Raw genomic sequence first — 27,033 nt, 5'->3', positions numbered from 1 at the left:
TCAAATAAAACTCAAAATTCTCACAAAGTAAATGTAAGTCAAAAAGTCATCTCCCAGAAACTGTAATTCTTCTACACACAAAAAAAGAAGCAACATCATCAGATCAGTATTTTTAATAGATTACTTTGGGTGTAAGATTTTAGGAAGATGCATATAAAGGAGACCAATAGGAAGAAGTTATCTGAGGTTCGCGCCCCTTTTCCGTGTGTGTGTGTGTGTGTGTGTGTGTGTGTGTGTGTGTGTGTGTGAGAGAGAGAGAGAGAGAGAGAGAGAGAGAGAGAGAGAGAGAGAGACAGAGAGAGAGCATTATGCTACTGTGAATGTACCATGCAGATAGACTTGTTTCATTATTATATCTAAGTGCAGGAGTAGAAGATATCTCTCAATACATTGACATTACTTTCTTAGAGCCACCTTCCTCTCCTTCTGGGGTTGTACACTGTGGCTGCACCTGTGTGGCTGCAGTTCTGCTATCTTTACTGAGTTCTTATTTAATATAGTAATTCCCTATACCCAGAGCTAGAATGATGTTTTTTTTTTGTTTGTTTTATCCTAATGAAAACAAGGCAATAGGAGCTAGAGGCATTTAGAGTTATGGAGGACAAGACGAGTGCTCAGTTTCCTTGATAGGACAGTTGATCATTACATCTCATCACTTCAGGAGCAGTTGGCCATGGTAGGTGGTGGTAATGTTTCAATGGTGATGACTGCACTCCATCATTGCTCTGCTGAGAGCACTGTTTTAAATCATCCAGAACATTAGGCAGAAATTCATCTCAAAGACCTGACAGAAATATCTAATTCTCTGATTAATACTGGAATGAGGCAATTTCTGGAGTTTGATGGGCACTAGCTAGAGAGGCACAGGAGCCACCCTCTTAATCTTCTAGAAGGCTCTAAAAAGGCCAGAGAGGAACTCAAATCCTACCAGCCCAGAAAGCAAGAGTGCCAATCAATGACTTCTTGCACCAAGGACCAACTTCCCCTAACTTCAGGGCCACTGGCTGGACTGAGAAACACTCTGTGATGGACTGGTGTCTTAGCTCTCAAATACTAGCTGGCCAACAGGAAGGAGGATGATATGTCTGATGCTGCTCACTGTATGTCTGTGCAGCAGAGAGTTGGGCCTAGCTATTTCCCAGCAGGACTGTCCATCCGACTCTACTCCATGCTAACTGTCTCCAGAGGCAGCAATGTCTTTTCTCATTTACCACACCTACTCCCTCTATACACATCAAAGAGGATGCAACTCCTAAAGTGCAGTGTAGCTGTGTAATAGGGGATGGGCAATGGGCTGTGAAACTCATTAGAGGAAAGGGTGAGAGAAGGCTGGGAAAAGGCAGACTCCAGAGACGGGTCTGATATTTTATGTATTGCTTTCAGCAAGATAGGTTTTGTTGATAGGGCAACTAAACCCAGGTCCTTGGCAAGAGCAGCAGGTGCTCTTAGCCACTGAGCCATCTTTCTAGCTACAGTAAACTTGAAGCCAATTGGAGGCAAGAGATATCCCTACTCAGGAGTTCTAATGGCTGTGGCCTAAATCTGTCTATGAGGAGAGATATTTCTATGAGGAAATTGTTCCTTTGAGTTAACGGTGTTAAGGAGGTGAGGTCTTTGAGGGGCATTGGGATAGAGATTGGCATTATCATGACTGACCCAATAGTATCTTTTAAAACAGTGTCCTAGAGAGATCCTGTCATACTGAAAACACTCTGAGAACACAGCAAGAAGATAGATCACCATGAACAGGAAAATGCTCCTCACAAGACAACCTTGACCTTGGACTTCACTGTCTTGTTAACTTGTGGGAAATGAACCCATGCTGTTTATAAGCCAACCAGTTTGTGGCATTTTGATATAGTTGCATTCATAGGCTAAGGGCATCCTACATAAGTCCACACACCTAGATGCATAGGAAACATCTGCTGAGCAAATGAATTGTGCATTCTAGAATGCTGGGCCTAGATCTGGACCTTGGTTTCATTCACTGCTATGCCCTCTGTTCCTGTAATAGTTCAATCTCATACAGACACTGAAGAAAATGTTGGATATCAACAAAGAAGTCAGTTGCCAGTATTCTCCTTAAAAGGCTTGCAGGTGGCTTTAGCAGCTGAAACATACCAGGTTTAAGGTAAACCCCCAATAGTTCAGTCTCCAGATGAGTTTGTGACAGCAGGATTAAGGCACAAGTCATTAGAGTCACAGCAAGATGCCATATCCCAAAGCTTTTTCTCAGTTGGCATCACTGAGGAAGACCCTAGGTTAGCAGAATCCCACATTTCAAGCACAGCTTTCACTTACTCATTAAAGAGTTAAGTATATAACCAATTAGGTAAATCTAAATTATGCAAAATTGAATTATGTGAACTGGGGCATTGCCTCAGGTGGTAAAGTACCTGATGGATAAGATAAGGATCTGAGTTTGCAGCTCCAGAACCCACATTATGCCAGGGGGCACAGCACACATCTGTAATTCTGGAAATGGGGAGGCTGAGAAGGCAGACTGAGCTCATTGACCAGCCAGTATAAATAACAGGCCAGCTCTAGTTTCAGAAGGAAACTTTGTCCCAAAATATATGGTGGTCAGTGACAGAGGAAGATGCCTAGCAGAGACCATTGGCCTCTGCATATATGTATACAGACATGTACATATGTATATACATGGACTAATAATACACTACACATACCTAAAATGAAATTCCATTTATGTTCTCAGAGGTATCAGAACATTATAAGGAAAAAAAAAACCTGTGCATTTACACAAATGAGAAATATCAAGGCACACTATCGTGATGAAAAGAGTTTGCACGCCTCATGCCAAGAAGCAATCCACATGGAGGAACGTGCTCCTTGGACAGAGGGAACAGGTCTTTGCTCTCCTGCTGAAAATCGGAAAGGCCCCTCTGTTGCGGATTGATGGCTGCACTTTCCACATGGGCACGAAGACTTCGAGTATCTGATTGTTCGCTTGTTTTGGTAGGAGAACTATAATCTCTGTTTCCGTGAATGTTCCAGAGCAAAGGGTACAGTCTTATTTAACAGTCGGGATGACAAACTGTCCCTGATAGGACATAGCCTGTGGTAAGGGGAGTGTGTTTATAGTCAGCAGGATGTAGGGTGTAGGACTGGCAAGCTGAGTCTTAGAGCTCAGGTCATTCACCAGCAGAACAGAGTCTACTTTCTCTGTATTCTGAGAACTACTCAAGAGAAAAATCTAATGACACACTCAGCGTCTGACTAATATCTGGCTCCTCTCACTTACCCATCAAGTCTAACCTCAAAAGAAACGTGAATGCACCTAAGAGAAACCAATCAGCCTCCATTAGGAAGAAGATAATGAAGCTATACAGAGAAAAACGTGGCTAAGCATACAGTCCATAAGTATTAACAGAAACATTGAGGAAAAGTCAGAGGAATTAAGCCATTTTGTCCCTCTTCAAACTTGCATGTGTGCTATGCCGATGGGATATGCCTTCTTCTTTAAAGCATGGCAGTTCAACTTTGTGACTTTTAAATTTTCTAAAAACTATGTATTTTCCATGTATGGGTGTTTCGCTTGCATGTATGTATGTGCAATATACTGTGTGTATGAAGGCCAGAAGCAAGTGGTAGACCTCTTGGAAGTAGAGTTGTAGATAGTTGTGAGCCATCATGTGGGTGCCAAGAACTGAACCCAGGTCCTCTGGAAAAGCAGCCAATGCTTTTAACCTTCCAAACTATCTATCTAGCCCCTAACTTTGTAAGTTTTAAATAGTAAGAGGACAGAATTCTAAAATAAGGGTGAAGCATGTAGTTCTATGTATTTGTTTGCTTGCTTGATCATTATGATTTGCTGATTTATTTTCTGATATGTTATTTATATGTTTGTTTGTTTTTTTGTCTTAAACCAAAGTTTTCAAAACAATAGAAAAATACTGTTCTACTATTTCATATATGTAATAGTGAAGATAACTATATCCATGCACTGTCCTTCTCTAGTTGAGTTTTTATTTTATTTTGCCAGCAATCTATTGGAAATTAACTTACATTTCCACTACAGAAATAAGCATTTTGAAAGCATGGGTAAGCTACCTCTGAAAAGTATTTTTAACCCGCAGAAACATGTGTCAGTATCTGAAAGTTTATTTTCAATTATGAAGGATCAGTGTGGCATGCACTGAATTTCAATACAACTTAGAGTGATGGAGTCACAAACTTCAATTTGATGAAATTCCTCTTTTCTCCTTTATTTGCTTTTGGCAATTGAAGATCCCCAATACCCAGAAATAGGTCAGGAGAAAGTGAGGTTCAAAAATAATGTCAGTAGAAATCTCTACTTCTGGTTTCTTCTATTGCAAATATATACTGAGTTTCTAGAGTGGACCCAGAACTTCCAATCCAGTTAAGTAAAAGTGATGATTCATCAAGATTTCAATTTGTGTCACTTTATTTAGAATTTAAGTCATATTTAAGCTGCTCGTTGTACTATATTTCTTAAACATAAGTACAGTTTTAAACCATGCCTACGTATTGACATACAATTAGAGGCCTGTATCTGCTTATAAAACCAATTAATTTCTAGCACCAATCATGAAGATCAGTAATATGCACAGGCAAATAGTCTGTACTTTAGGAATTCTTAGATTGTTAAGCAATACATTTCTTTCTTCTGGCATGGTAATGGCAAATTTTGTATTGCCAAAGCAAAATCTGTCCTGGACAATATTAATGAGGAAAAAGTGTGCAGTAGGCATCTTCTCCTACATACAGTTTTTAAATGAGCTGGGAAAAGGCTTAGTCAGTAAAGTCACTGACTGACAAACTCAGTAATCCAAGTTTGATCCCCAAGACCACATGGTAGAAGGAGAGAACTGACTCTAGCATATTGTCCTCTGACCTCAATATATTTGCCAAAGTCTGTAGCCCTGTAGTCAATTCTGAACAGAGAAAGCTTGAGTAGGGGCTCAGAGAACTGATCAGTGGTTAGGAGCACTCATTGCTCTTGCAGAGGACCTGGGTTCAGTTCTCAGCACCTACATGGTAGCTTATAACTATTTACAACTCCACTTTCAAGGGATCTGACAATCTCTTCTGGCTTCTGTGGGCTCCTATACCCACATGGTGCATATAGACTCACTGAGGCACACACATACACACACACACACACACACACACACACACACACAAATTAAAAAAACAAACACAAAACCCAAAAAGGTTTTAAATACCATGGCATGTATTTAAACAAACGTCAAAGTTACTGACTCTCTTACAGCTGCTAGAGTACAGATTAGATCACCCTGACAGTGAGTTTCTGCTGCAAGATGTGGGCAGGAGAAGTGGGAGGCCATCAGTCAGAGAGATAAAACCTGAGTTTCTAGATTGTGGAGGAAGTCTCTATTTTGTGACCTCTGAGACTTCTTGTATGTCTAAAATTGTGATCATTAGTATTCAGCACCAGGGAATTATATAAATTGGAAAGAAATAGCATTTATCAACGTGTGTATTCATGCAAACATGTGTAGGTGACAGTGTCCATGCATGTAGAGGCCACAGTTAGAAGTGTGGTGTGTTCTACAATCCTCCTCCACTTTAGTTTCTGAGACAGGATCTTTCACTAAACCAGAACTCTCAAGTTGACTAGACTGGCTGGCCCCTGAGTCCCAGAGATTGTCCTGTCTCCACTTTCCTCACACTAAGGTTACAGCTGCTATACAGAGATGCAATGCCTACTAGTTCTTTAATGTGGTTGCTGGGGATTTAAAGCTAGGCACCAGTGCATGTGCAGCAATACTTTAGCCACTACGTCAACTTCCAAGCCTCAATATTTCAGTATTTTCAACATGTATTTGTTCTTAAAACGCTCTCTTCTAGAACCATGGCTGGTGATTAAATGCTATGAATGCTATAGTTTGGTGAAGGCTATTGATTTTGCTTCAAATTACATATGATAGTTAGTTTTGTTAAATTAACCTAATCACCTGAAAAAGAGTCTCAGTAAGGTTCTGTAGGTAGTGGGCTTGGTCTGTAGAAAACTGTCTTAATTTAACTGATGTGAAAAGACCCAGTCCACTATGAGTGGCACCATGCCCTAGGCAGGGAGGGGCTCCTGAATTATGTAAGACTGGATAGATCAAGCTGAGCATAAGCAAATGAACACACATGCATCCAGCCTGTCTCTGCTCATAACTGTGGCTATGACCTGAGACCTCAAACTCTTGCTGCCTTCACTTTCTTGTAGGACAGAAATCTGAATTTGTGAGCTAAACTAAACCCTTTCTCTCCTTAAGTTGTTTACTTATCACAGCAACAGAAATGAAATTATATCAAAATCAACTGTTTCTATAAATAGAATTGATTGATTATTGGGGCCTCTTCTACTTATTTTACATGAGAGTATGACCTTGATGCTAATATTTGCAGTTATATTATCATATGCATATAAACACTGTACAATTATACATTGTACATAGATGATAAACTAAACACACAAAGAGAGCTGGCATGAAACTATCCACCACGGAGAATACAAGGTTCAATTCTAAGTCCTAGTGATAATGTTAGGGTCAGATGTTTGTGTAAACCAACTCATTATACCAGTCATACAGGCAGTTGGGGTCTCTTGAAACTACAAACATCTTTGCTTTATTCATAACAGCAATAATATACACACTGAAGGAAGAGCTCAGCCTTTTCTAAGAGTCTACAATCTTTCCTTGTGTTTCAGATGTTAACAACTGGGTAATCATGGGCATGTCATGGTTTTACTTTCCCCAGATACCAAAAAGATGCTCATGTATTACATCAGACTGTTAGGCCCGGCTCTCAGAATACAAGTCAGGGGTCTCAGGTGGGAATTGTCTCCCTTGTCACTGATGCTAGTGAATATTCCCAGTGTGAAACCAAGGCAGGAGGGAAGTAATGGTGAGTTCTCTGAGACTTAGTATCTTACTGTTGCACTGGGCAACATATGCACATTGTGAATGAATTCTCTTTGACGGATTTCATTTGGGCTAGAAGAATTGAGATGAGGTCCAGAAAAATGGCTACCAGGTAAGAATGTTTTCCAAGAGGCTTGACATCCTGAGTTTGAGTTCGAGTCCCACATAGTGCAAGGAGAGATCAGACTCCTTCAACTTTCCCTTTGACCTCCATAGACAAAGTATGCAAAGTATGTGCGCGCGCGCGCGCGCGCGCGCGCGCACACACACACACACACACACACACAGAGAGAGAGAAAGAGAGAGAGAGAGAGAGAGAGAGAGAGAGAGAATAAATGTAAAATAAAAAACCAAAGAATTGAGATAAAGGTTCCCTTTTCTTTCCATTAGATTTTAACTGAGATGTATGACCACTCCAGCATCCTGCAGTACTTACGTCATAGCTTGATAAATGGACTCAACCCCATAACGCATGGCAAATTCATCCACTATTTCTTGAGAAGCATCATCAAAGAAAACCTTCCAGGCTTCATCACCTTTGACTTCTGGTATTTTCACACTGCCATTAGACTTCACTTCCGTCAGGTAATGGAACAGGTTCTGAAAGCAAACAGATCGCAGTCACTCAGAGGCTTCTCAGGACAGGATAGGAATAGTTAACTATGGTTTTCTGTAGAATATCTGTGTATAACCATCATGTCTATATCGTATATCGACAGACTCTGGATGCAACAGGAATATCTCAGATTGTATTAAACTGAATTTATTTGTTTGGGAATCTGCAGAATCAATAATTCATTTGATTGTGTACACCCAGCCAGCCATTTTCAGGAGGCAGCAAGGTAGTAACCTTGGTAGCATCATCTTTACCCAATGAGCTAGATCTCCAGCCCTAGAAAGCACAGCATCAAGCACATGTCTTCTCTGCTAGGGTTCCAAGACCAGAGATCCTGGCCAAGTCAGAAAACAGAATGCTGTTTATTGATACAACGCCTCAGTTTATCAGTCATAAAATTAATCATAAATCCTATAGCTACTTACTGTGTGAATAACTGAAACATCCTTCCTCATTCTTTGTTTGGTAACATGGTATATGCAAATCTTTACATGTGTCAAGCATTTAGTTAGAGGTATGGATTTTTATAAATGTATTTAGAAAAATTATTGTGTAAAAGAGCAAGGGTATTGTGTTGGTTAGCTTGGCGTCACCATGACACAATGTAGAATCTCCTGGGAAGAGAGATGCAGGGAGGGATTGTACAGGTCATACTGCCATCTGGGTACATTTGTGGGGGATTGTCTTAACTGGCTGCCTTGAGGAGGGAAGAGCCACTTGGATGCCAGCAGCATCATTTCACAGGCTGGACTCAGCTGAATGCAAGGGAGAAGGAACACTAAGCAGAAACAGAAATTCCTTTGTTCTCTCTCTCCTCTTGACCGGATGTGAGCTGCTGCAAGTCCCCACCTCCTCAGCTTCCTGGTGCTGATCAATTGTAACGTGGAATTATGAGTCAAAAAATATTTTTCTCTCCTAAGTTGCTTTGTGTCTGGTATTTTATCACAGCCACAGGAATGGAACCAGGAGAGCCACCTTGCTGATGTCTATCTGATTGGGAAAGTGCTCTGTCTTCTCCCAGAGCACGGGGCAAGGAACATTCCTCAGCTCCTTATGAATATTTGAAAAAGTATAATTTTCATCCAAGAAGGTCTTAGTGGGCCTTTTTATCTCCCCAGTACAGAGCTTGAGGTGGCCCAGGGCAAGTACTCAGTGCGTGTACACCATGGTACAGACAGGAGCTGGAAGGTTGGCTCTCTGTCTCCTGCCTTGAGCACTCATTCTGAATTCCCACTAAAGGGCCAGTTTTCCACTGGGTTTTCCCACCTCAGCATACAAACCTGTTACTGCAGGCTCAGCAAGCCCCTGTTCCCACAGGCAGTCTGAACTCCAACAAACCCAAGTCCCCGATTTTTCAAAACCCAAATGCTTGTTTTGTGATTCATATCCCTGTCCCACTGCACCAAGTCTTTCAGCGAAATTTGTTTTGTCATTTACCTCGTGTAAACAAGTGTATTGTATATGGTATGGCGCAACCTTCTCTTCTCCCTTTATTTCCACATTGATTTTTAGCCGGATGGCCCCAGACACAGCTGACTTATCTGTCCGTTTCTCTGAGGAAAAGCAAAATGTCCTTGGTCAGTTATTTTAACAGGAGTATAATTCTAATTCAAGTTACCCAATATACTAACTCACCACAACCATAAATACCTGCACTGGGCCCACCCAAGACTGGGCCTATCAGTGATCAGTCATGCAAAGAAGAGGGACTCACCCCTACCTCTTATCAGTGAATTATTGGCTATTGAGAGACTCTGGGAGACAGGGGAACCACTGTCTCTAGATTTGTCCTCACTGCAGAGCCCTGCAAAGGCTAGAGGCAAACACATGAGCACGTGGATTGCTCTGATTAATCTCAGTGAGTCGTAAAACAAAACAGACATGAACATGAAAGAGATTTGTGTGTGAAAGTGCATGTTGACAGGGATGATATGCTGGCAGGTGAAAGTGGTCTCTATGTTTTACATACATGTGAAAAAATGTTTAAAAACAAATTTATGGGCTAGAAGTGTTTCGGTGTTCCTACAGAGGATCTGGGTTTAGCTTCCATTGCCCATGTGGAAACTAAACTTTAACTCCATCTTTAACTCCAGTTTCAGGACATTCAGTGACCTTTTCTTGTCTCCATGGATACCACACACATCCTATGCATGTATGTGTAAATGAAATACTCATATACATAAAATAAAAATAATGGGTCTTTAAAAACAAATTTATTTATGAAACAAATTAATTAATTTATTATTATAAATAATATATTTATATATTACTTATATTTTATACACATATCTTATATATATTTTATAACATATGATTTATAAATATATGACATGTTTATGTTATATATAAATAAAATTTAAAAATAAATTTATGAAAAAATATAAATTAGCTAAATACATGTACATATGCAAACATATGCATACACACAAGCACATAGACATACACATATGTGCATGCATATGCATCTGTACACACTTTCACCACAGACACACACACATACACACACACAGAAGCTTTCCTAGGGAACATCTCCTTTTTCTATGTCATATAACTAAGTAACCTTGAACCCCATAGACAACACTTATCTGTTGTGCTGTTGTAATTGTTAAACTGCCTGAAGAGGGTTTGGACAGAAGATCAAGACCCCCCTGCCCTCATACAGTAAAATTAAATTCATTGTGTGGCAATTACGAGCAAAATAATCAGAACATAAAATTCATGAGGAAAATGTTTCACTTGAAAATTTCTTCTCAGCATCTTGCTCTTTTTCTACTTCAAAAGGTGAACCAAACTCTGGTTAGCAGTAAGATGAAAGCAGTTTTTGTATAGTCTATCTATAGCTGTGCTCATTTATAAATGTCATATTAATTATTTGGATTGAACCAAAATAAATCAATTTATTCAACAATTTGATTTGAGTCAGGGGAAAACAGCCCACACCTATCATGACTTTGAGAGGAACAGAGTCACAATATTCCTAGAATATGAAGATGGATTGGGAATACAAGATTGATACCCATTTCACAGAGGAGGCGCATGGAGGGAAGGTCATATTTATAAGAAAGAAAATAGGATCTAAACAAATCCAGGAGCCACCGACTTTGCTTGAATACACAGGGCTTTGGAGAAAACTTTGCTTTGTGTGGTGGGGTGAATTCCAAATGAAGGGAAAGGACAGAATTTACACCAAAGACAGTGAATTATTTGTGGGGGTTGAACATACTTAGGGATTTTACACAGAGCTAAGAAATGCAAACTCTGACCTCTCTCCTTTCCTCTCTTTCTCCTCCTCTTGCCCTTCCTGAAGGCAAACATCAGAAATGAAAGACTCCCCTGAGCAGCTGAAGGTGCTGAGGAAAAAGGTCTCTGTATAGCACCACAGCACAGACTTCTTTCAGTTTAAAGGGGAGTTTCCCATCAAAGACGGGCAGCCATTTAACACATATCACAGCTAAGTTCCCCAGCAAACTGTCCATACCCAAGTATGTATCATTCAAAGAATAAAACACACGAATTTCTGACTGATATATAACTTTATGATTTAGTTCAACACAATGATATTCAATTATAAAAAAATACATACAAAAGCAAGACTCTATCTAATTAGCATGATTTTTTAATATTGCATAGGAAATTGAAGTTTTTTTTTTACATCTTGGGTTCATATGTAAAGTTATTTAATAATTTAAACAAGATGTGGGAGTTTTAACTTAGATTCCAGTTTAGATTCCAATAATGAGAAGTACCAATGTTCTTTAATTAAGATTCTTCAACTATTTTCAGTAATGAGCTCCCAGTGTAGCTGAATCATCTGTTTAGATTAAGTTAAATTTCCTGTTTAAGTTGTGAAATAATTTAGAGTTTTATTAACTTAATGAGACTTTATTTTGACAACTCTTATATTACTAAAGTTTGTGGGATTTTGTTAAGCCAATATTTTATAAGTAGATACAGTACACTGTGAACCTAAGTGATAATTCTTTGTAGCCCCAGGGCTATGTCAGCTTCTGTTGGACTCGTGATCAGCCTGTCCTCAGAAATTTAATTTACCTTTTCCCAGGATGCCATTAAGCAATCTTTGGATCATATCTTTTATGGAAACTGAGATAACTGTAGATTAGTAATATTATTAAGTCATCAGTACAGGCCCCAGGTTATTCTTCAATTCAAACAAAAGACAAATTCAAAAGTCTTCATCCTGTTTCTATAATAAAGTTCATTTAAATGTCATGTCAGCTAAACTGATTGATAGCTTCATGTTAAAGCCACATCAGTCCTACTTGACTTTGCTAATGAAAGCCCAATTTTATATCACCATTTGAAAGAAATTCCAACTACATAAAATATTTTATTTTGTATTCATTTTTAAATATTTATTTTTAAGTTATGTGCATGTGTCTGTGTGAATGTGTGCTATTCATGTATGGTTGCTTATGGAGTTCAGAAAAAGGAATTACATACCGCTAAAGCTAGAGTTACAGGTAGTTTGGAGCCACTTGACATAGGTGCTAGGAACTAAAGCTGGGTCCTATGGAAGGGTGGATAATGCTGTTAACTGATGATCCATCTCTCCAGCCCTCCAACTACATATTTTTTTAAAGATTTATTTATTTGTTATATTTGAGTACACTGTAGCTGTCTTCAGACACAACAGAAGAGGGCACTGGATCCCATTAGAGATAGTTGTGAGCCACTATGTGGTTGTTGGGATTTGAACTCAGGACCTCTGGAAGAATAGTCAGTGTTCTTAACTGCTGAACCATCTCTCCAGTCCCTCCAACTACATATTTACTGATAAATTTTCATTAAAGGACAGAATAAAATAAATTTAAAAAAACCAGTCCAAATTCTCCAAACACTAGACAAGTATCTTTGAAGTTGTAATCTATGAATCTGAAATCAATAGTGGTGTAAAATTTTCTCTGAGAAGATGTTCAGTTGATTCTTTGAGGTTTTTATTTTCATCTTGGATTTAATTTTTTCTATAATACTACATTTTCATTAATAATTACCCTTCATTGCTAATGAAACTAACCCAACTAAGAGGTCAACAGAATGACCTTCAAAGTAATTCAGTTTTTAACCATAAGAGAATATAATCCATGCCACGGATACTTTTGAATTTTAACTCATTTTTAAGTAGGTATAAAAAAATTAATCACCTAAGTTGTACCAGACATCCATCTCGCCACTCAGAGTTCTGACTTCCACAATCGTCTGTCCCAGAAAGTCATCCGACTCCTTCTTGAAGTGCTGCTTAACTCTGGATTTGATGTCATCATCTTCATCCCATACTCTGACCTTGATTCGATCTGTTGAGTTATGACACTCACTGAAAATAAATGTGCACAGGTCAGTGACTGCTGTGGCAGCAATAAAGGGCACATGGTGCTGGAAGCCAACAGTAAGCCTGGCTAATTTATAAAGAGATATCCATTGGGTTATACACAAGGATTCCCCTTCCAGCCATGGGTATTGCAGGTACCTAATGCAGGTAAATGGGAGAAAAGTGTGATTAGCTAAACAACAGGCAAATTTCTATCCTGTTCTAGTCTATTGCCTGTAGCTGAGATAGCAAAGTCAAGCAGGCAGCAATGATCTTGGTTTAGGTATTTCCATGTTTTCTATTTGCAACAGGTTTTTTTTTTTGGATAATATATCTACATCCTAGAGAGTCCTCACTAGAACCATAAACTAACTTCATTACCACAGATGTTCAGAAAGTGGTCAGAATATCAAATGATGGCAGGGCTCCAGACAAGCACATGACTGATCATTTAGGTTCTGTTCTTTGTGACAAAAATACCCAAGATAAATTACAAGGAGGAATGATAAACTCTGGGTGCAGGCTTCATGGATTCCAGTCTTTGGTGGGTCCCATTGCTTTGAGCCTGCAGTGAGACTGTGCATCACTCTGTGGAAGATGTAGGACAATTATACTCTGTTAAAAGAAGCTGAGCATCACTCTGTGGAGGATGCAGGATAAGGGTACTCAGTTAAGAGAGGATGAGCAAGACAGACCTCAACAAATATAAGAAGATCGAACTAATCCCATGCCTCCTATCTGATCACTATGGAGTAAAAGTGGTCTTCAATAGCAACAGAAACAACAGAAAGCCCACATACACGTGGAAACTGAATAATACTCTACTCAATGATACCTTGGTCAAGGAAGAAATAAAGAAAGGAATTAAAGACTTTTTAGAACACAATGAGAATGAAAACACAACATACCCAAATCTATGGGACACAATGAAAGCAGTGCTAAGAGGAAAACTCATAGCCCTGAGTGGCTCCAAAAAGAAAATGGAGAGAGCATACATTACCAGCTTAATGACACACCTGAAAGCCCTGGAACAAAAAGAAGCTATTTCGCCCAGGAGGAGTAGAAGGCAGGAAATCATCAAACTCAGGGCCGAAATCAATCAAGTAGAAACAAAGAGAACCATACAAAAAATCAACAATACCAGGAGCTGGTTCTTTGAGAAAATCAACAAGATAGATAAACCCTTAGCCAGAATGACCAAAGGGCACAGAGAAAGTATCCAAATTAACAAACTTAGAAATGAAAAGGGAGATATAACAACGGAAACTGAGGAAATCCAAAAAATCATCAGATCCTACTACAAGAGCCTATACTCAACACAACTGGAGAATCTGGAGGAAATGGACAATTTCCTTGACAGATACCAAATACCAAAATTAAATCAGGACCAACTAGACCATCTAAACAGTCCCATAATGCCTAAAGAAATAGAAGGAGTCATAGAAAGTCTTCCAACCAAAAAAAGCACAGGACCAGATGGCTTCAGTGCAGAATTCTACCAGACCTTCAAAGAAGAGTTAACACCAATACTCTTCAAACTATTCCACAAAATAGAAACAGAAGGAACACTACCCAATTCCTTCTACGAAGCCACAATTACGCTGATACCAAAGCCACACAAAGATCCAACAAAGAAAGAGAACTTCAGACCAATTTCCCTTATGAACATCGATGCAAAAATACTCAATAAAATTCTTGCCAACCGAATCCAAGAACACATCAAAACGATCATCCACCATGATCAAGTAGGCTTTATCCCGGGAATGCAGGGTTGGTTCAATATACGGAAATCCATCAATACAATCCACTACATAAACAAACTCAAAGAACAAAACCACATGGTCATTTCATTGGATGCTGAAAAAGCATTTGACAAAATTCAGCATCCCTTCATGCTTAAAGTCTTGGAGAGAACAGGAATTCAAGGCCCATACCTAAACATAGTAAAAGCAATATACAGCAAACCGGTAGCCAGCATCAAACTAAATGGAGAGAAACTTGAAGCAATCCCACTGAAATCAGGGACCAGACAAGGCTGCCCCCTTTCTCCTTATCTTTTCAATATTGTACTTGAGGTACTAGCTCGGGCAATTCGACAACATAAGGAGGTCAAAGGGATACAAATTGGAAAGGAAGAAGTCAAACTATCATTATTTGCAGACGACATGATCGTCTACCTAAGTGACCCAAAGAACTCCACTAGAGAGCTCCTACAGCTGATAAACAACTTCAGCAAAGTGGCAGGTTATAAAGTCAACTCAAGCAAATCAGTGGCCTTCCTATACTCAAAGGATAAGCAGGCTGAGAAAGAAATTAGGGAAATGACCCCCTTCACAATAGCCACAAACAGTATAAAGTATCTTGGGGTGACTCTTACCAAACATGTGAAAGATCTGTATGACAAGAACTTCAAGACTCTGAAGAAGGAAATGGAAGAAGACCTCAAAAAATGGGAAAACCTCCCATGCTCATGGATCGGTAGAATCAATATAGTTAAAATGGCCATTTTGCCTAAAGCAATCTACAGATTCAATGCAATACCCATCAAAATCCCAACTCAATTCTTCACAGAGTTAGAAAGAGCAATTATCAAATTCATCTGGAACAACAAAAAACCCAGGATAGCTAAAACTATTCTCAGCAACAAAAGGAAATCTGGGGGAATCAGTATCCCTGACCTCAAGCAATACTACAGAGCAATAGTGTTAAAAACTGCATGGTATTGGTACAGTGACAGGCAGGAGGATCAATGGAACAGGATTGAAGATCCAGAAATGAACCCACACACCTATGGCCACTTGATCCTCGACAAAGAGGCTGAAAACATCCAATGGAAAAAAGATAGCCTTTTCAACAAATGGTGCTGGTTCAACTGGAGGTCAGCATGCAGAAGAATGCGAATTGATCCATCCTTGTCTCCTTGTACTAAGCTCAAATCCAAATGGATCAAGGACCTCCACATAAAGCCAGACACTCTGAAGCTAATAGAAAAAAAACTGGGGAAGACCCTTGAGGACATCGGTACAGGGAGAAAGTTTCTGAACAGAACACCAATAGCATATGCTCTAAGAGCAAGAATTGACAAATGGGACCTCATAAAATTACAAAGTTTCTGTAAGGCAAAGGACACCATCAAGAGGACAAATCGGCAACCAACAAATTGGGAAAAGATCTTCACCAATCCTACATCAGATAGAGGGCTAATATCCAATATATATAAAGAACTCAAGAAGTTAGACTCCAGAAAACCAAACAACCCTATTAAAAAATGGGGTACAGAGTTAAACAAAGAATTCTCACCTGAAGAACTTCGGATGGCGGAGAAGCATCTTAAAAAATGCTCAACTTCATTAGTCATTAGGGAAATGCAAATCAAAACAACCCTAAGATTTCATCTTACACCAGTCAGAATGGCTAAGATTAAAAATTCAGGAGACAGCAGGTGTTGGAGAGGGTGTGGAGAAAGAGGAACACTTCTCCACTGCTGGTGGGGTTGCAAATTGGTACAACCACTCTGGAAAACAGTCTGGCGGTTCCTCCGAAAACTGGGCACCTTACTTCCAGAAGATCCTGCTATACCACTCCTGGGCATATACCCAGAAGACTCCCCACCATGTAATAAGGATACATGTTCTACTATGTTCATAGCAGCCCTATTTGTAATTGCCAGATGCTGGAAAGAACCCAGGTATCCCTCAACAGAAGAGTGGATGCAAAAAATGTGGTATATCTACACAATGGAGTACTATTCAGCCATTAGAAACAATGAATTCATGAAATTCTTAGGCAAATGGATGGAGCTAGAGAATATCATACTAAGTGAGGTAACCCAGACTCAAAAGGTGAATCATGGTATGCACTCACTAATAAGTGGATATTAACCTAGAAAACTGGAATACCCAAAACATAATCCACACATCAAATGAGGTACAAGAAGAAAGGAGGAGTGGCCCCTGGTTCTGGAAAGACTCAGTGAAACAGTATTCAGCAAAACCAGAACGGGGAAGTGGGAAGGGGTGGGTGGGAGGACAGGGGAAGAGAAGGGGGCTTGTGGGACTTTCGGGGAGTGGGGGGGCTAGAAGAGGGGAAATCATTTGAAATGTAAATAAATTATATCGAATAATAAAAAGAAAAAGAAAATACATAATATCTGTTTTACTTCAAAAAAAAAAAAAGAGAGGATGAGCATCACTCTGTGGAGGATGCAGGATAAGGGTACTCAGTTAAGAGAGGATGAGCATCACTCTGTGGAGGATGCAGGATAAGGGTACTCAGTTAAGAGAGCATCACTCTGTGGAGGATGCAGGATAAGGGTACTCAGTTAAGAGAGGATGAGCATCACTCTGTGGAGGATGCAGGATAAGGGTACTCAGTTAAGAGAGGATGAGCATCACTCTGCAGGATGTAGGACAGGGATACCCAGTCAAGAGATGCTAGGAAGCAGAGGCAGAGAGAAGACCAAAGAGAAAAAATGGCAGAGAGAGTAAGTTAGGGGACAAGATCTAACTTCTAAAGGCCATTGGGTAGTTACATTCTATTAAGAACAGTCCCTTCAGGTATGAGCTCACTGGTAATCTGATAATGCTACTGTTCCCTTGATCCAATTGCTTTCCAATAGAGCCGCTGGCTAGAGAACCATGGCCCCCAAGTTCCCCATGGGTCACAAACCTTCTCAGTGACATACCTCATAGCCAAACCACAGCACCCGGTATATACAGAAGATACTGTGACATCAAACTTGATTTTAAAACTCCCTGTGATTTAAGAGCAGCCCGTATGTTTTAGTCTGTCACTGATCTCTCTATTTCCTCCATAACCTTTTGTTGATGAAAGCTACTAAATATTGCCCACAGGCCATTGGTCTTTCCCGACTGTATTTTGTGGACTTTCCTGACAAGCTTCTCTCTAGAGTTCTCTCTAGAGAACCATGTGACTAACCATTCTTTGAGAATCACCTAGTCACTTGCTCTGGACCGCTTTGCCTAGAGCTTGTTAAGAGAGAGTAGGTTTAACACTGTGCTTCCTGATGCTCAGCATCTAGTCCCTCTCGCATTGGAACCTTTAACCTGGGGTTTAGGGGTGGATTCTGAGCATCACGGAGTTTACCTTTGAAAATAAAATGAAACTATTTCAATTTTCCCCTTAATTTCACAACAAATCTCAGCAGTATTTTGTCATTAATGAAATGACTGGCATTTATATATAACATTCAGAGCATATGAAAAGTTAAAATATTACTTCAATTTATACTATAATAAGACTGTATTTCAATATAATTGATCTATTTTTCTGTTTCTATACTTTAATGTATTAAATATCCACTTAACTTAGGAAGGTAGCCAACCATTTCTTTCCTAGACTACAAAATTAGCTCTAGGGGCAACACTTATCATTTGAAATGTAAATAAAATCATTTGAAATGTAAATAAAAATATATCGAATAAAAAAATATCATTAAAAAAAAAACAATCCCTGACAGCATCATGTGCTTCCTTTTTAAAATTTATTTTTATATTTATTTATTTATTTATTTATTTATTTATTTGTTTGTTTGTTTATTCATTCATTCATTTATTTTTGTCTTTGAGAGAAAACCATACAATGCAAGTAAGGGGAACATTTGGGGTATGGCGTGCCTATGTGCAAACTGTAGTCACAATTTTGACTTACTGTAGGTGGTTCCAGATCAGAATACTACAGTAAAGAGTGAGGTATTTGAGACTGCTATAAACTTTGAGGTATGATTACAATTTGGTCTTTTAGGCCAAAGATGTAGATATTCCTTGTGGGCAGAACACTGCATGAATTAAAGTGGTTCATTGGTACTTAGCCCAACTCAGTCCTAACTCTTTTGCATAAAAATATTCTTTTGCATGTTCCATTATTCAGTGAAATATTTTAGATAGCAAGTTACTGGTTAGCTGCTTATCTAGGAAGAATTGTTCCTTTGTTTTGTTTGTTTGCTTGTTTGTTTTTATGTAGCAGCTGCTCAGAAATTTACCAAAGGAAAACTCTCTTAAACTTTGAGAAATTACATCAACCACATGAGGACCATTTAAGATGGAGGGGTCGCCTACACTCTCAGCACAGGAGAGGGCTGGGCAGGAGGACTGGGAACTCAAGGGCAATGACTTTGTCTACAAAGGAAGACCTTGTCTAAAAACATAGACATAAACAGATAGATTGGTAGATAGATAGATAGATAGATACGTACGTACATACATACATACATACATACATACATACATATATACATACATAGACAGACAGACAGACAGACAGACAGACAGACAGAAGAGGAGCTGGGTAAATGGCCTGGCAAATTAAGGACACTTGTAGCTCTTGCAGAGGACCAGTTTTGATTCCCAGTCCCCAACAGGACAATTCACAGATGTTCAGTTCCTGGGAACCTGGTGCCCTTTTCTGGTCTCTGTGGACCCTTTGCCTGCATGGTCCACATGTAGGCAAACACTCATAATTATAAAATAAATAAAAAGAAAGTAAAAAAAAATGAAATAAGGAAAACAATGCCTCCCCAAACAAACCATGTGTCAAATATTTGAATCAGACAATTGATGTCTATTTGCATTTGAATCACCCACATTCTTGCTAATTCTACTACTAGGTTGAGGAGACAGGCTTCAGGAGTTTGATTGTGCAATTGTGTTAGCAGAGACCCCACTTTCTAAGGTATACAATAAGCCTCTTATTTATTCTTTATATTACAAAAATAACATTTTACTTATTTTAAAGAGCATCTAATTACTCAATATATAGATTAAACTAGTTGTTGTTTTAGATGTACAATGAGTAATTTTATATGAAAATGGTTTAGTCATTTTAATGGGATTGAGCACTAACTACTTCTTATCTGAATCAAGTTCTGCGAATCTTTTATCTAGGAACTGAGTTTGATAGTGACCATTTCAGCATGTATTTATAAAAACACTGAGAAAATATTATATAACTGTTACCAGAGTACTGGGCAGGGTTTGATTCATATTAATTATTATTATATATGATTCCATAAATTATTTTTAATTTACAGCCTGTTTGTTCAGGAAATATATTTTTTATCCTCTCCAGAAATCACAATAAATATTCAGTAAATCTATTAAAATCCCATTAGCATACCTTAAGTAAACACACTTTTTCATTATTCTTAGATATATATGCATAAAAATATAGATTTGAGAGATATTTTACTACTATGTGGTAAGAGATAGCAGGAAGGGAAAATGACTCCATTTTGCTGTGTTGCTGGCGAGTAACAAATCTGTGCATTAACCAAGGAGGACAGCCCTGAGCCAGAGTGACAGAGTCCCCTCCTGTCTGGTGTCGGGATGGCAGTGTCTGGTGATCTGCTTAGAATGCACATTAAAGTTTGCTAAGATGTTAATGCCTTTGTTATCTATAAGCAAAATGTCTATGTAGGAAAATCAAAACATGAGGACCAATGTGTATGCATGAGTCATAGAAAATAATATGTAGTATGCATATGTAGGGAAAATGATGCTATAAACTCCAAACTGACATCACTACAGAAGCATACAAATGACTCCTTCATCACTTTCCAATAGAGCTCATCACCAGAATTCATGTCAGGAAATGGAGATCTGAGGTGTTTCTCACCTGCAAACAGCAGGGGCAGTAAACAGGTTTCTGTAGATAATGAAGACTGGTAAGCATTTCTGTGTTCTATTCCTTCACAAGTGACACTATTCCGTCTCACCCCGAGGGTTTAGCTTTTGTTACAAAATTATAGCAAGACTTTTTCAACCATTAAAGATAGGAATAAGATATCCATCCATAGAAACAGAAGTAGAAATTATGTATAGATATTAACACATTAGAATGTATATTTCTATACAGCTAAGGCATGTACACATATACATTATAATCACCTGTGAATGCACATACACATCAGCAAGATTAAGAAGAGACAATACTTCCATTTGACTCTCTATTTCTAATGTTGGGGGAAGAGTGGGGTTCCAGGTTAGAAGTACAGCCACTAGATGACTGCCCACGTCTCTACTGTGACATTTCCTTATTCTTTGCCTTGGAGATTTTGCTTTTGTTTTGACATGAGGTTTAAAATGTCCTCAACCCATGCATTCCCTGATCCACCCAGGCAGACCCTTACTAGTTAGTAATTTTGCATCTATTAGTGTGACAGACACAGTTGAGACTTAGTGAGATTAGATGACCCACCTGAACAAACCCTCCCTGCTTAATGTCAAGGCAAATGTGCTATTAATGGTTTCTGAGTAACTAAAAGAAATCGGTGTGGAGCCTCCAGTAACTCCTCCGTGGTTCTGCAGAGGACAGCCAGGGTCTCTCTGACATCTCTATTTCCCGTCTTGTCTTCATACCTGAGAAGTCTTTTAGACATATGGAGAAGCTGCAGTGCTGGCAGAGAGCTTGTCTATTGTTCTTCCCAGAATCCCTTCTGCTTTATGCCCGACATTACATTTTCACAGCTAGCCTGGCCTCCCCACATTTCTCATTTCTTTCTCATTACGTCTGGCTAGCACCACACTTTTTCTAAGATCTATTTCATTTTTTTATAAATCATTTTTCTTTTGCAACTGACTTGAACCTTTTGTTTCATGCTTATGACTTTATCCTTCATTTAAAAAAAAACACCAAATATTTTTTAATGATATTTGGATGGTTTCTCTTTATTATTTATTATTTCATTATACTAGACTATATAAGGCCATTTTCATGCAAGCGCATATAACATATGTTGAGCACATTGTCCCTTCATTCCCCCCCTGCTGACGCTCCCTTTCCCTCCCATTTGTTCCCCTAGTAGTCTCACTTCTTCATGACATACATACATACATACATACATACATACATACATACAAAATCTAGAAACCACACAGGGGTGAAAACACGTGGTTAGCTATTTTGAAGTCCACGGTGCTTCACAGTGGATTTTACACTTTTTCCCTCAATCCTATTCTGCACTTATCTACCACATACACGAACCAGCAACAGGATACAAGTCAAGAAAACAAGTAGCTTTCTATCCTGTTTTATGACTCACGTGTTCGTGCCATGATGGTCATTTTAAAGCATGAAGGAATTATAGGTGATAAACCTAAAATGTATAGTTAACCTTGTGGAGGAGAGGACAGGGCAGAGCTTGAAGATTTTAATCACCATAAGAGCCAAGGCCTGTGGAGGCATGGGCGGAGAACAGCTGGCCTAGATGTGCTTGGTTTTCCGATGAAATACCAATGGAGACATTTGAAACAATGTAAGATGTGTTATGTGTTTAGAAATGATTTGACTTTCAAACATTTTTTATGGCAGATCAGCACTCACATTAGAGCAGTCAGACTACGGAAAAGGTGCAAGGGGTAGGCCAAGAGAGGCTCCCTCTGCCTGCATGCTGCCACGTAACTTGACTGAGAACATTGCAATATGGAGCACTGCAAGACTGAGCAAAGCTGACTGCTTAGTTATTCATAGGTGTGTGTGTGCATGTGCATGTGCGTGCGTGTGTGTGTGTGTGTGTGTGTGTGTGTGTATACACGTGCCCTCATGTGTGTGAGAACAGAAGATTCTAAGTACAACTTCAGAGCTCAAGTGCTGCCCCAGGACATTTTAAGCACCTTCTTTCCTCTGGTTCCTTAGGTCTCTCACTGACAGTGATGGAATATTTAGTGGTAAAGATCAGATTAAAAGTAATTCATTCTCTTCCTTCACCTGAGGCTACTGAGCATCAGGTAGAGGAGAGGGATTAAGACAGTAGGTTCAATAGCGAAGAGGTACAGTTCCAGGGTTATGTAGTTACATTCTTTTTTTTTAAATTTTTTTAATTCGATATAATTTATTTACATTTCAAATGATTTCCCCTTTTCTAGCCCCCCACTCCCTGAAAGTCCCGTAAGCCCCCTTCTCTTCCCCTGTCCTCCCATCCACCCCTTCCCACTTCCCCGTTCTGGTTTTGCCAAATACTGCTTCACTGAGTCTTTCCAGAACCAGGGGCCACTCCTCCTTTCTTCGTGTACCTCATTTGATGTGTGGATTATGTTTTGGGTATTCCAGTTTTCTAGGTTAATATCCACTTATTAGTGAGGTCTTAGAGCCCATTTCCTAGAAGCCTAGTAAAATGTCCAGGAAATAGAATGTGTGTCTGGTTTGTCCGGCTTTAGCTGCAAGAAAAGTGGTCCTGAGCCACTGAGCTCACAGCAATAGGAAGACCTGTACTTCCTGGAACGCCCCCCATTCTTTTGCTGTCACTTGATATAATCCTATGCAAAGGAGCAGAGAGTCTATGCAGATGTATAGCATATTCGCCTCAGGATCTAGAGGTGAATGGATGGAATGAATTCCCCAAGAAAGAAATACCAAGGCCACTGAATTGCTTGACTAAGAAACAACTTCAGATGTATGATGGAAAAGGTATGCATGTATTTGTGCAGCAGAATTATTTGCTGTGAGGCAATATGTGTGATTATTCCCAATCTTACTTTTTTACTTAGTGAGAAGGTTTGAATTCTTTCTCCTTTCTCTATAGATACCCACTGGGAGTTTGAGAAGGTGCCCTTAATTTAGGACACAAAATGAATGATAAACTTGACTAAATGCTGATAGATACCCAAGACTAGACTTGGAAATACACACAGTGAAGTAGACTTCATTTTGAGATGACTAGCTCAGCAGAGGACGTGCACACTGGTGTCACTAGGTAAGCCTGGAATAGGAGAGTTACATACAGACACTGGACAGTCAGAGATGGGGTAAGGTACCTTGTTTGCTTAATCATCACCCTCCTTTCCTAATGCTTCTGATGGCCTGCCACTGTCTCCACCCTACAGGTAAGGAGAGATGTCTGACCCAGCAAAGAGGATGCAACTCCTAAATTGCAGTACAGCTGTGCAGTAGGGGATGGGCAATGGGCTGTGAAACTCATTAGAGGAAAAGTGACAGCAGCCATCTGGGGCTGCCTCTTCTGCTTTTCCCTTTCATTCCAGGCCATAAGTATGAACTGACTTTACAAAGACTCGAACCAACACAACGAGAAACACTGGGGTAGATCCATCAAGGTTCTAGATTCTTCCTAAAGGGAACACATTTAGAATCTGTGTTGAAATAAACTCATACTAGCTTTAAACAGAGGCTCTTATGGATCTCAGGCTAGCTTTAAATTCACAATTGTGTCATTCATTATATTGATACAAGTTCCTGTGCTGTTTTAACTCAGTGAAAACCTGGCTGGGAAGAACTGTCCCCATCCCCATTGCAGATCCAAGCAAGTTTATGTCGAGTATCCTTCAAAGACCCTAGCTGGGCTCACGATGGCCCCATGGGTCTGTAGTGGGGGAGAGAAAAACAGCAGAAGAGATCATGAGTAAAACCATTGTAACTGAAAACAGCTAACAGGTGAGCCATTTCTACCCCACATTGCTTATCCCACAGTATGAAAGCATCTGCCTAGGGAAGAAATCATTGGGAGCTCTGAACTTAGAACTGCAGCACAACTGTTTCAAGGCCGCCCCAGTAGTCTTTTCTGCTGGATGAGTATGGTCCCCAAATGAGTGATGTCATCTCCATCAGTTGCTATTTCCTCTTTTGCTGGGAAGTCTCACCTGAGGGGACACTCAGCTCCACCTGGGACTCTAGATTGGAATGCCAGCAGGCTGCCTCCTATGTTGATTTTCTGCTCTATATTTCTAAGCCTGGATTTGAGAATATTGCCTTTTGTTTGGCCTGTCAATCAGGCTCCTGCAGTCGCCTCTGCTGGGTGCTTTGAGTCTTTCATTTGGTGCTGCGCTATTTACTGTTCTTCCCTGAGACTCACTGTTTATCCTTCCACATTTGCTTGTTATATACATAATAGAATCACACATTTAGAAGTAGAAGCATGCCTATCATAGGTCATCCTCTGACCTTACACAACACTTACGTAGCTGAGAATGACCTTATGATTCTCCTACCCTCTAGTGGTTTGAATAGGTTTGGCCCCCATAGACTCATGCAGACCTCTCAGATCCTTCTCCAGTACTATGTCTACCTGCACGCTGCCATGCTTCCTGAGCCCTGATTAAGCGTTTGCCTTTATAGGAGTTGCATTGGTCACAGTGTCTCTTCACAGCAATGAAAACCCTAGCTAAGATATTTCCCCAGTGCTATTCCCCGGTGCTAAGGTAACAGGTTTGATCAAGGAGACCAGTTTATGTGGTGCTCAGAACTGAATCTAGGTCTCTATGGATGCCAGGTGAGCTCTGTGCAACTGAGCTACACCCCAGCCTCGTTACGTTCTCTTCTGATTGAGCCACCAGACAAGCTTGATGTAAGAATGCAAGCCTGATTCTAATTTGGGTTTTGGCAAATGTCGAAGCCATTGTTTGCCAATACACTTATACCACTCAGGATTAAGTCAGAAAGTCTAGCTGAATAAAGTATCAAAAGATTAACAATACAAACATCTAGGAAGTTGTTGACTAATATCTTAAACAATTAAGATAAATCGATGAACTTTTTATATGTCTTAAGGTTGGTTTAGCCTGTGGAGCTCCATCTGGACTTCTGACCTGATTCATCACTTTGACTTTCAAGGTTTGCATTTCATGGAAATAAGCACACATAATGAACAGAATTTGGAAACAAGAGAAATATCACACACAAAAGAAAAACACCTTCCACTCAGAGCAAAGAAGGAAGCATGACTTTAATAAACGTGAGCCTTGGTGACCATTTGCAATCTGCCCAGGTAGCTAGCCAGACCTTCCTGCTTAGTTCCAAGTTTATGTAGTTGGCTCCTTTTAGCAATGGAAAATAAAATATTTTGTTGCAAAAACTCTTTATTTAAGCTGAACCAAGAGAATTGCTCTGCACTTTTCCTATTGTTAAAAATAATACCCTCCCTAAAGAGTGAGGTTAATTTCCAGCTTTAATTTAATTGTTAAAAGCAGGACAGAGGTTATTCCTTACAGCATAATGCATTTTATATCAAGCACACATATGCATGCACACACACACACACACACACACACACACCATGCACACACATTTCTTGACAGGTATCCCAGTTAGGACTGCTATAGCTGTTATGAAACACCAGGACCAAAGAGCAAGGTGCGGAGGAAAGAAATTATTTGGCTTACTCTTTACACTGTAGTCCATCACTGAAGGAAGCCAGCACACAAGGCAGGAACCTGGACTCAGGAGCTGATGCAGAGACCTTGGAGGGGTGCTGCTTACTGGCTTGCTCCTATGGCTGTTTAGCCTGCTTTCTTACAGAACCCAGGACCTCCAGCCCAGAGATAGCACCACCCACAATGGGGCAGGCCCTCCCTTACTAATCACGAATTAAGAAAATGTCCTACAGTTGCATCTTATGGAGGCATTTTCTCAATTGAGGTGCCCTCTTTTCAGATATCTGGAGTTTTGTCAAATTGACATAAAACTAGCCAAGACAACAGGATAACTATTTGTGCATTCTCTTGGGTTTCAAATTCATAGATGCTATAATATTTTGAAGCCAATTAGTACTGGGGCAATTGTGTTTTGATAGCCACCCAAAATGACTAATTTTTTATTGCATATGTTCCCATTGAAAATTATTTCTAGATTTGGTTTTCGACATAACATCCAAATATGTATCTCTCATGACTCTACCAAAAAATCCCTTTAACCTAAATTAGGAGAGGTTAATTTACTTAAGTAAAGAAGGCCATCTCAGAACAGGACATCAGGCTGATATCAGTAAAGCCTGGTTACCCAGCGCCCATGTTCCTGCTCAATCTCATCCCCTGATCTCTCTGCTTGTGAGCAGGTGTTTAAATAGAAGCTTCACTGGCAGCTGAGGCGAACTAACTCACCTCCTGCCTGTGCCCCACTCAGCATCTCTGTTCAGAGAAGAAGCCACAGCTAGCAAGGTCACCATCTCAAATCATGCCCGTGGAAAAGATACAGAATGCCTAGCTATGTGTTAGGGTTTACCTAGACTCTAACTGTTCAGCTAGTTTGGTATCAGGACCCAGAAGAAGACACACTAATGAGAGGTGGTTACACAGGCATGAATCAATGCATCTCTTTCTCTCCATCAGCATTGAAATCAGTTGGGTTACACTATATCAAAATATAGCTGGAAGAATTACTGAATATTCTTGAGCTATTCTTCATCCTTTTCTATTATGGTAATTGCA

The 27,033-nt window shown here is 39.7% G+C and overlaps 1 protein-coding gene across 1 annotated transcript in view; it reads right to left on the bottom strand.

Annotated features, from left to right (window-relative positions):
• Positions 1-27,033, bottom strand: part of Unc13c (unc-13 homolog C) — a 439,545-nt gene that overhangs the window by 198,767 nt on the left and 213,745 nt on the right. Inside the window, exons 10-12 of the mRNA XM_052189342.1 lie at positions 12,699-12,868; positions 8,974-9,089; positions 7,357-7,520 (exon numbers count right to left, since the gene is read on the bottom strand). Of these exons, the coding sequence (XP_052045302.1) occupies positions 7,357-7,520; positions 8,974-9,089; positions 12,699-12,868 (450 nt within the window). The remainder of the gene's footprint in view (positions 1-7,356; positions 7,521-8,973; positions 9,090-12,698; positions 12,869-27,033) is intronic.

Source organism: Apodemus sylvaticus, chromosome 7, assembly GCF_947179515.1.
Source record: "Apodemus sylvaticus chromosome 7, mApoSyl1.1, whole genome shotgun sequence".
Taxonomy (NCBI): domain Eukaryota; kingdom Metazoa; phylum Chordata; class Mammalia; order Rodentia; family Muridae; genus Apodemus; species Apodemus sylvaticus.
The sequence above is the reverse complement of the archived record's forward strand: the minus strand, read 5'-3'. Positions and strand labels throughout refer to the sequence as shown.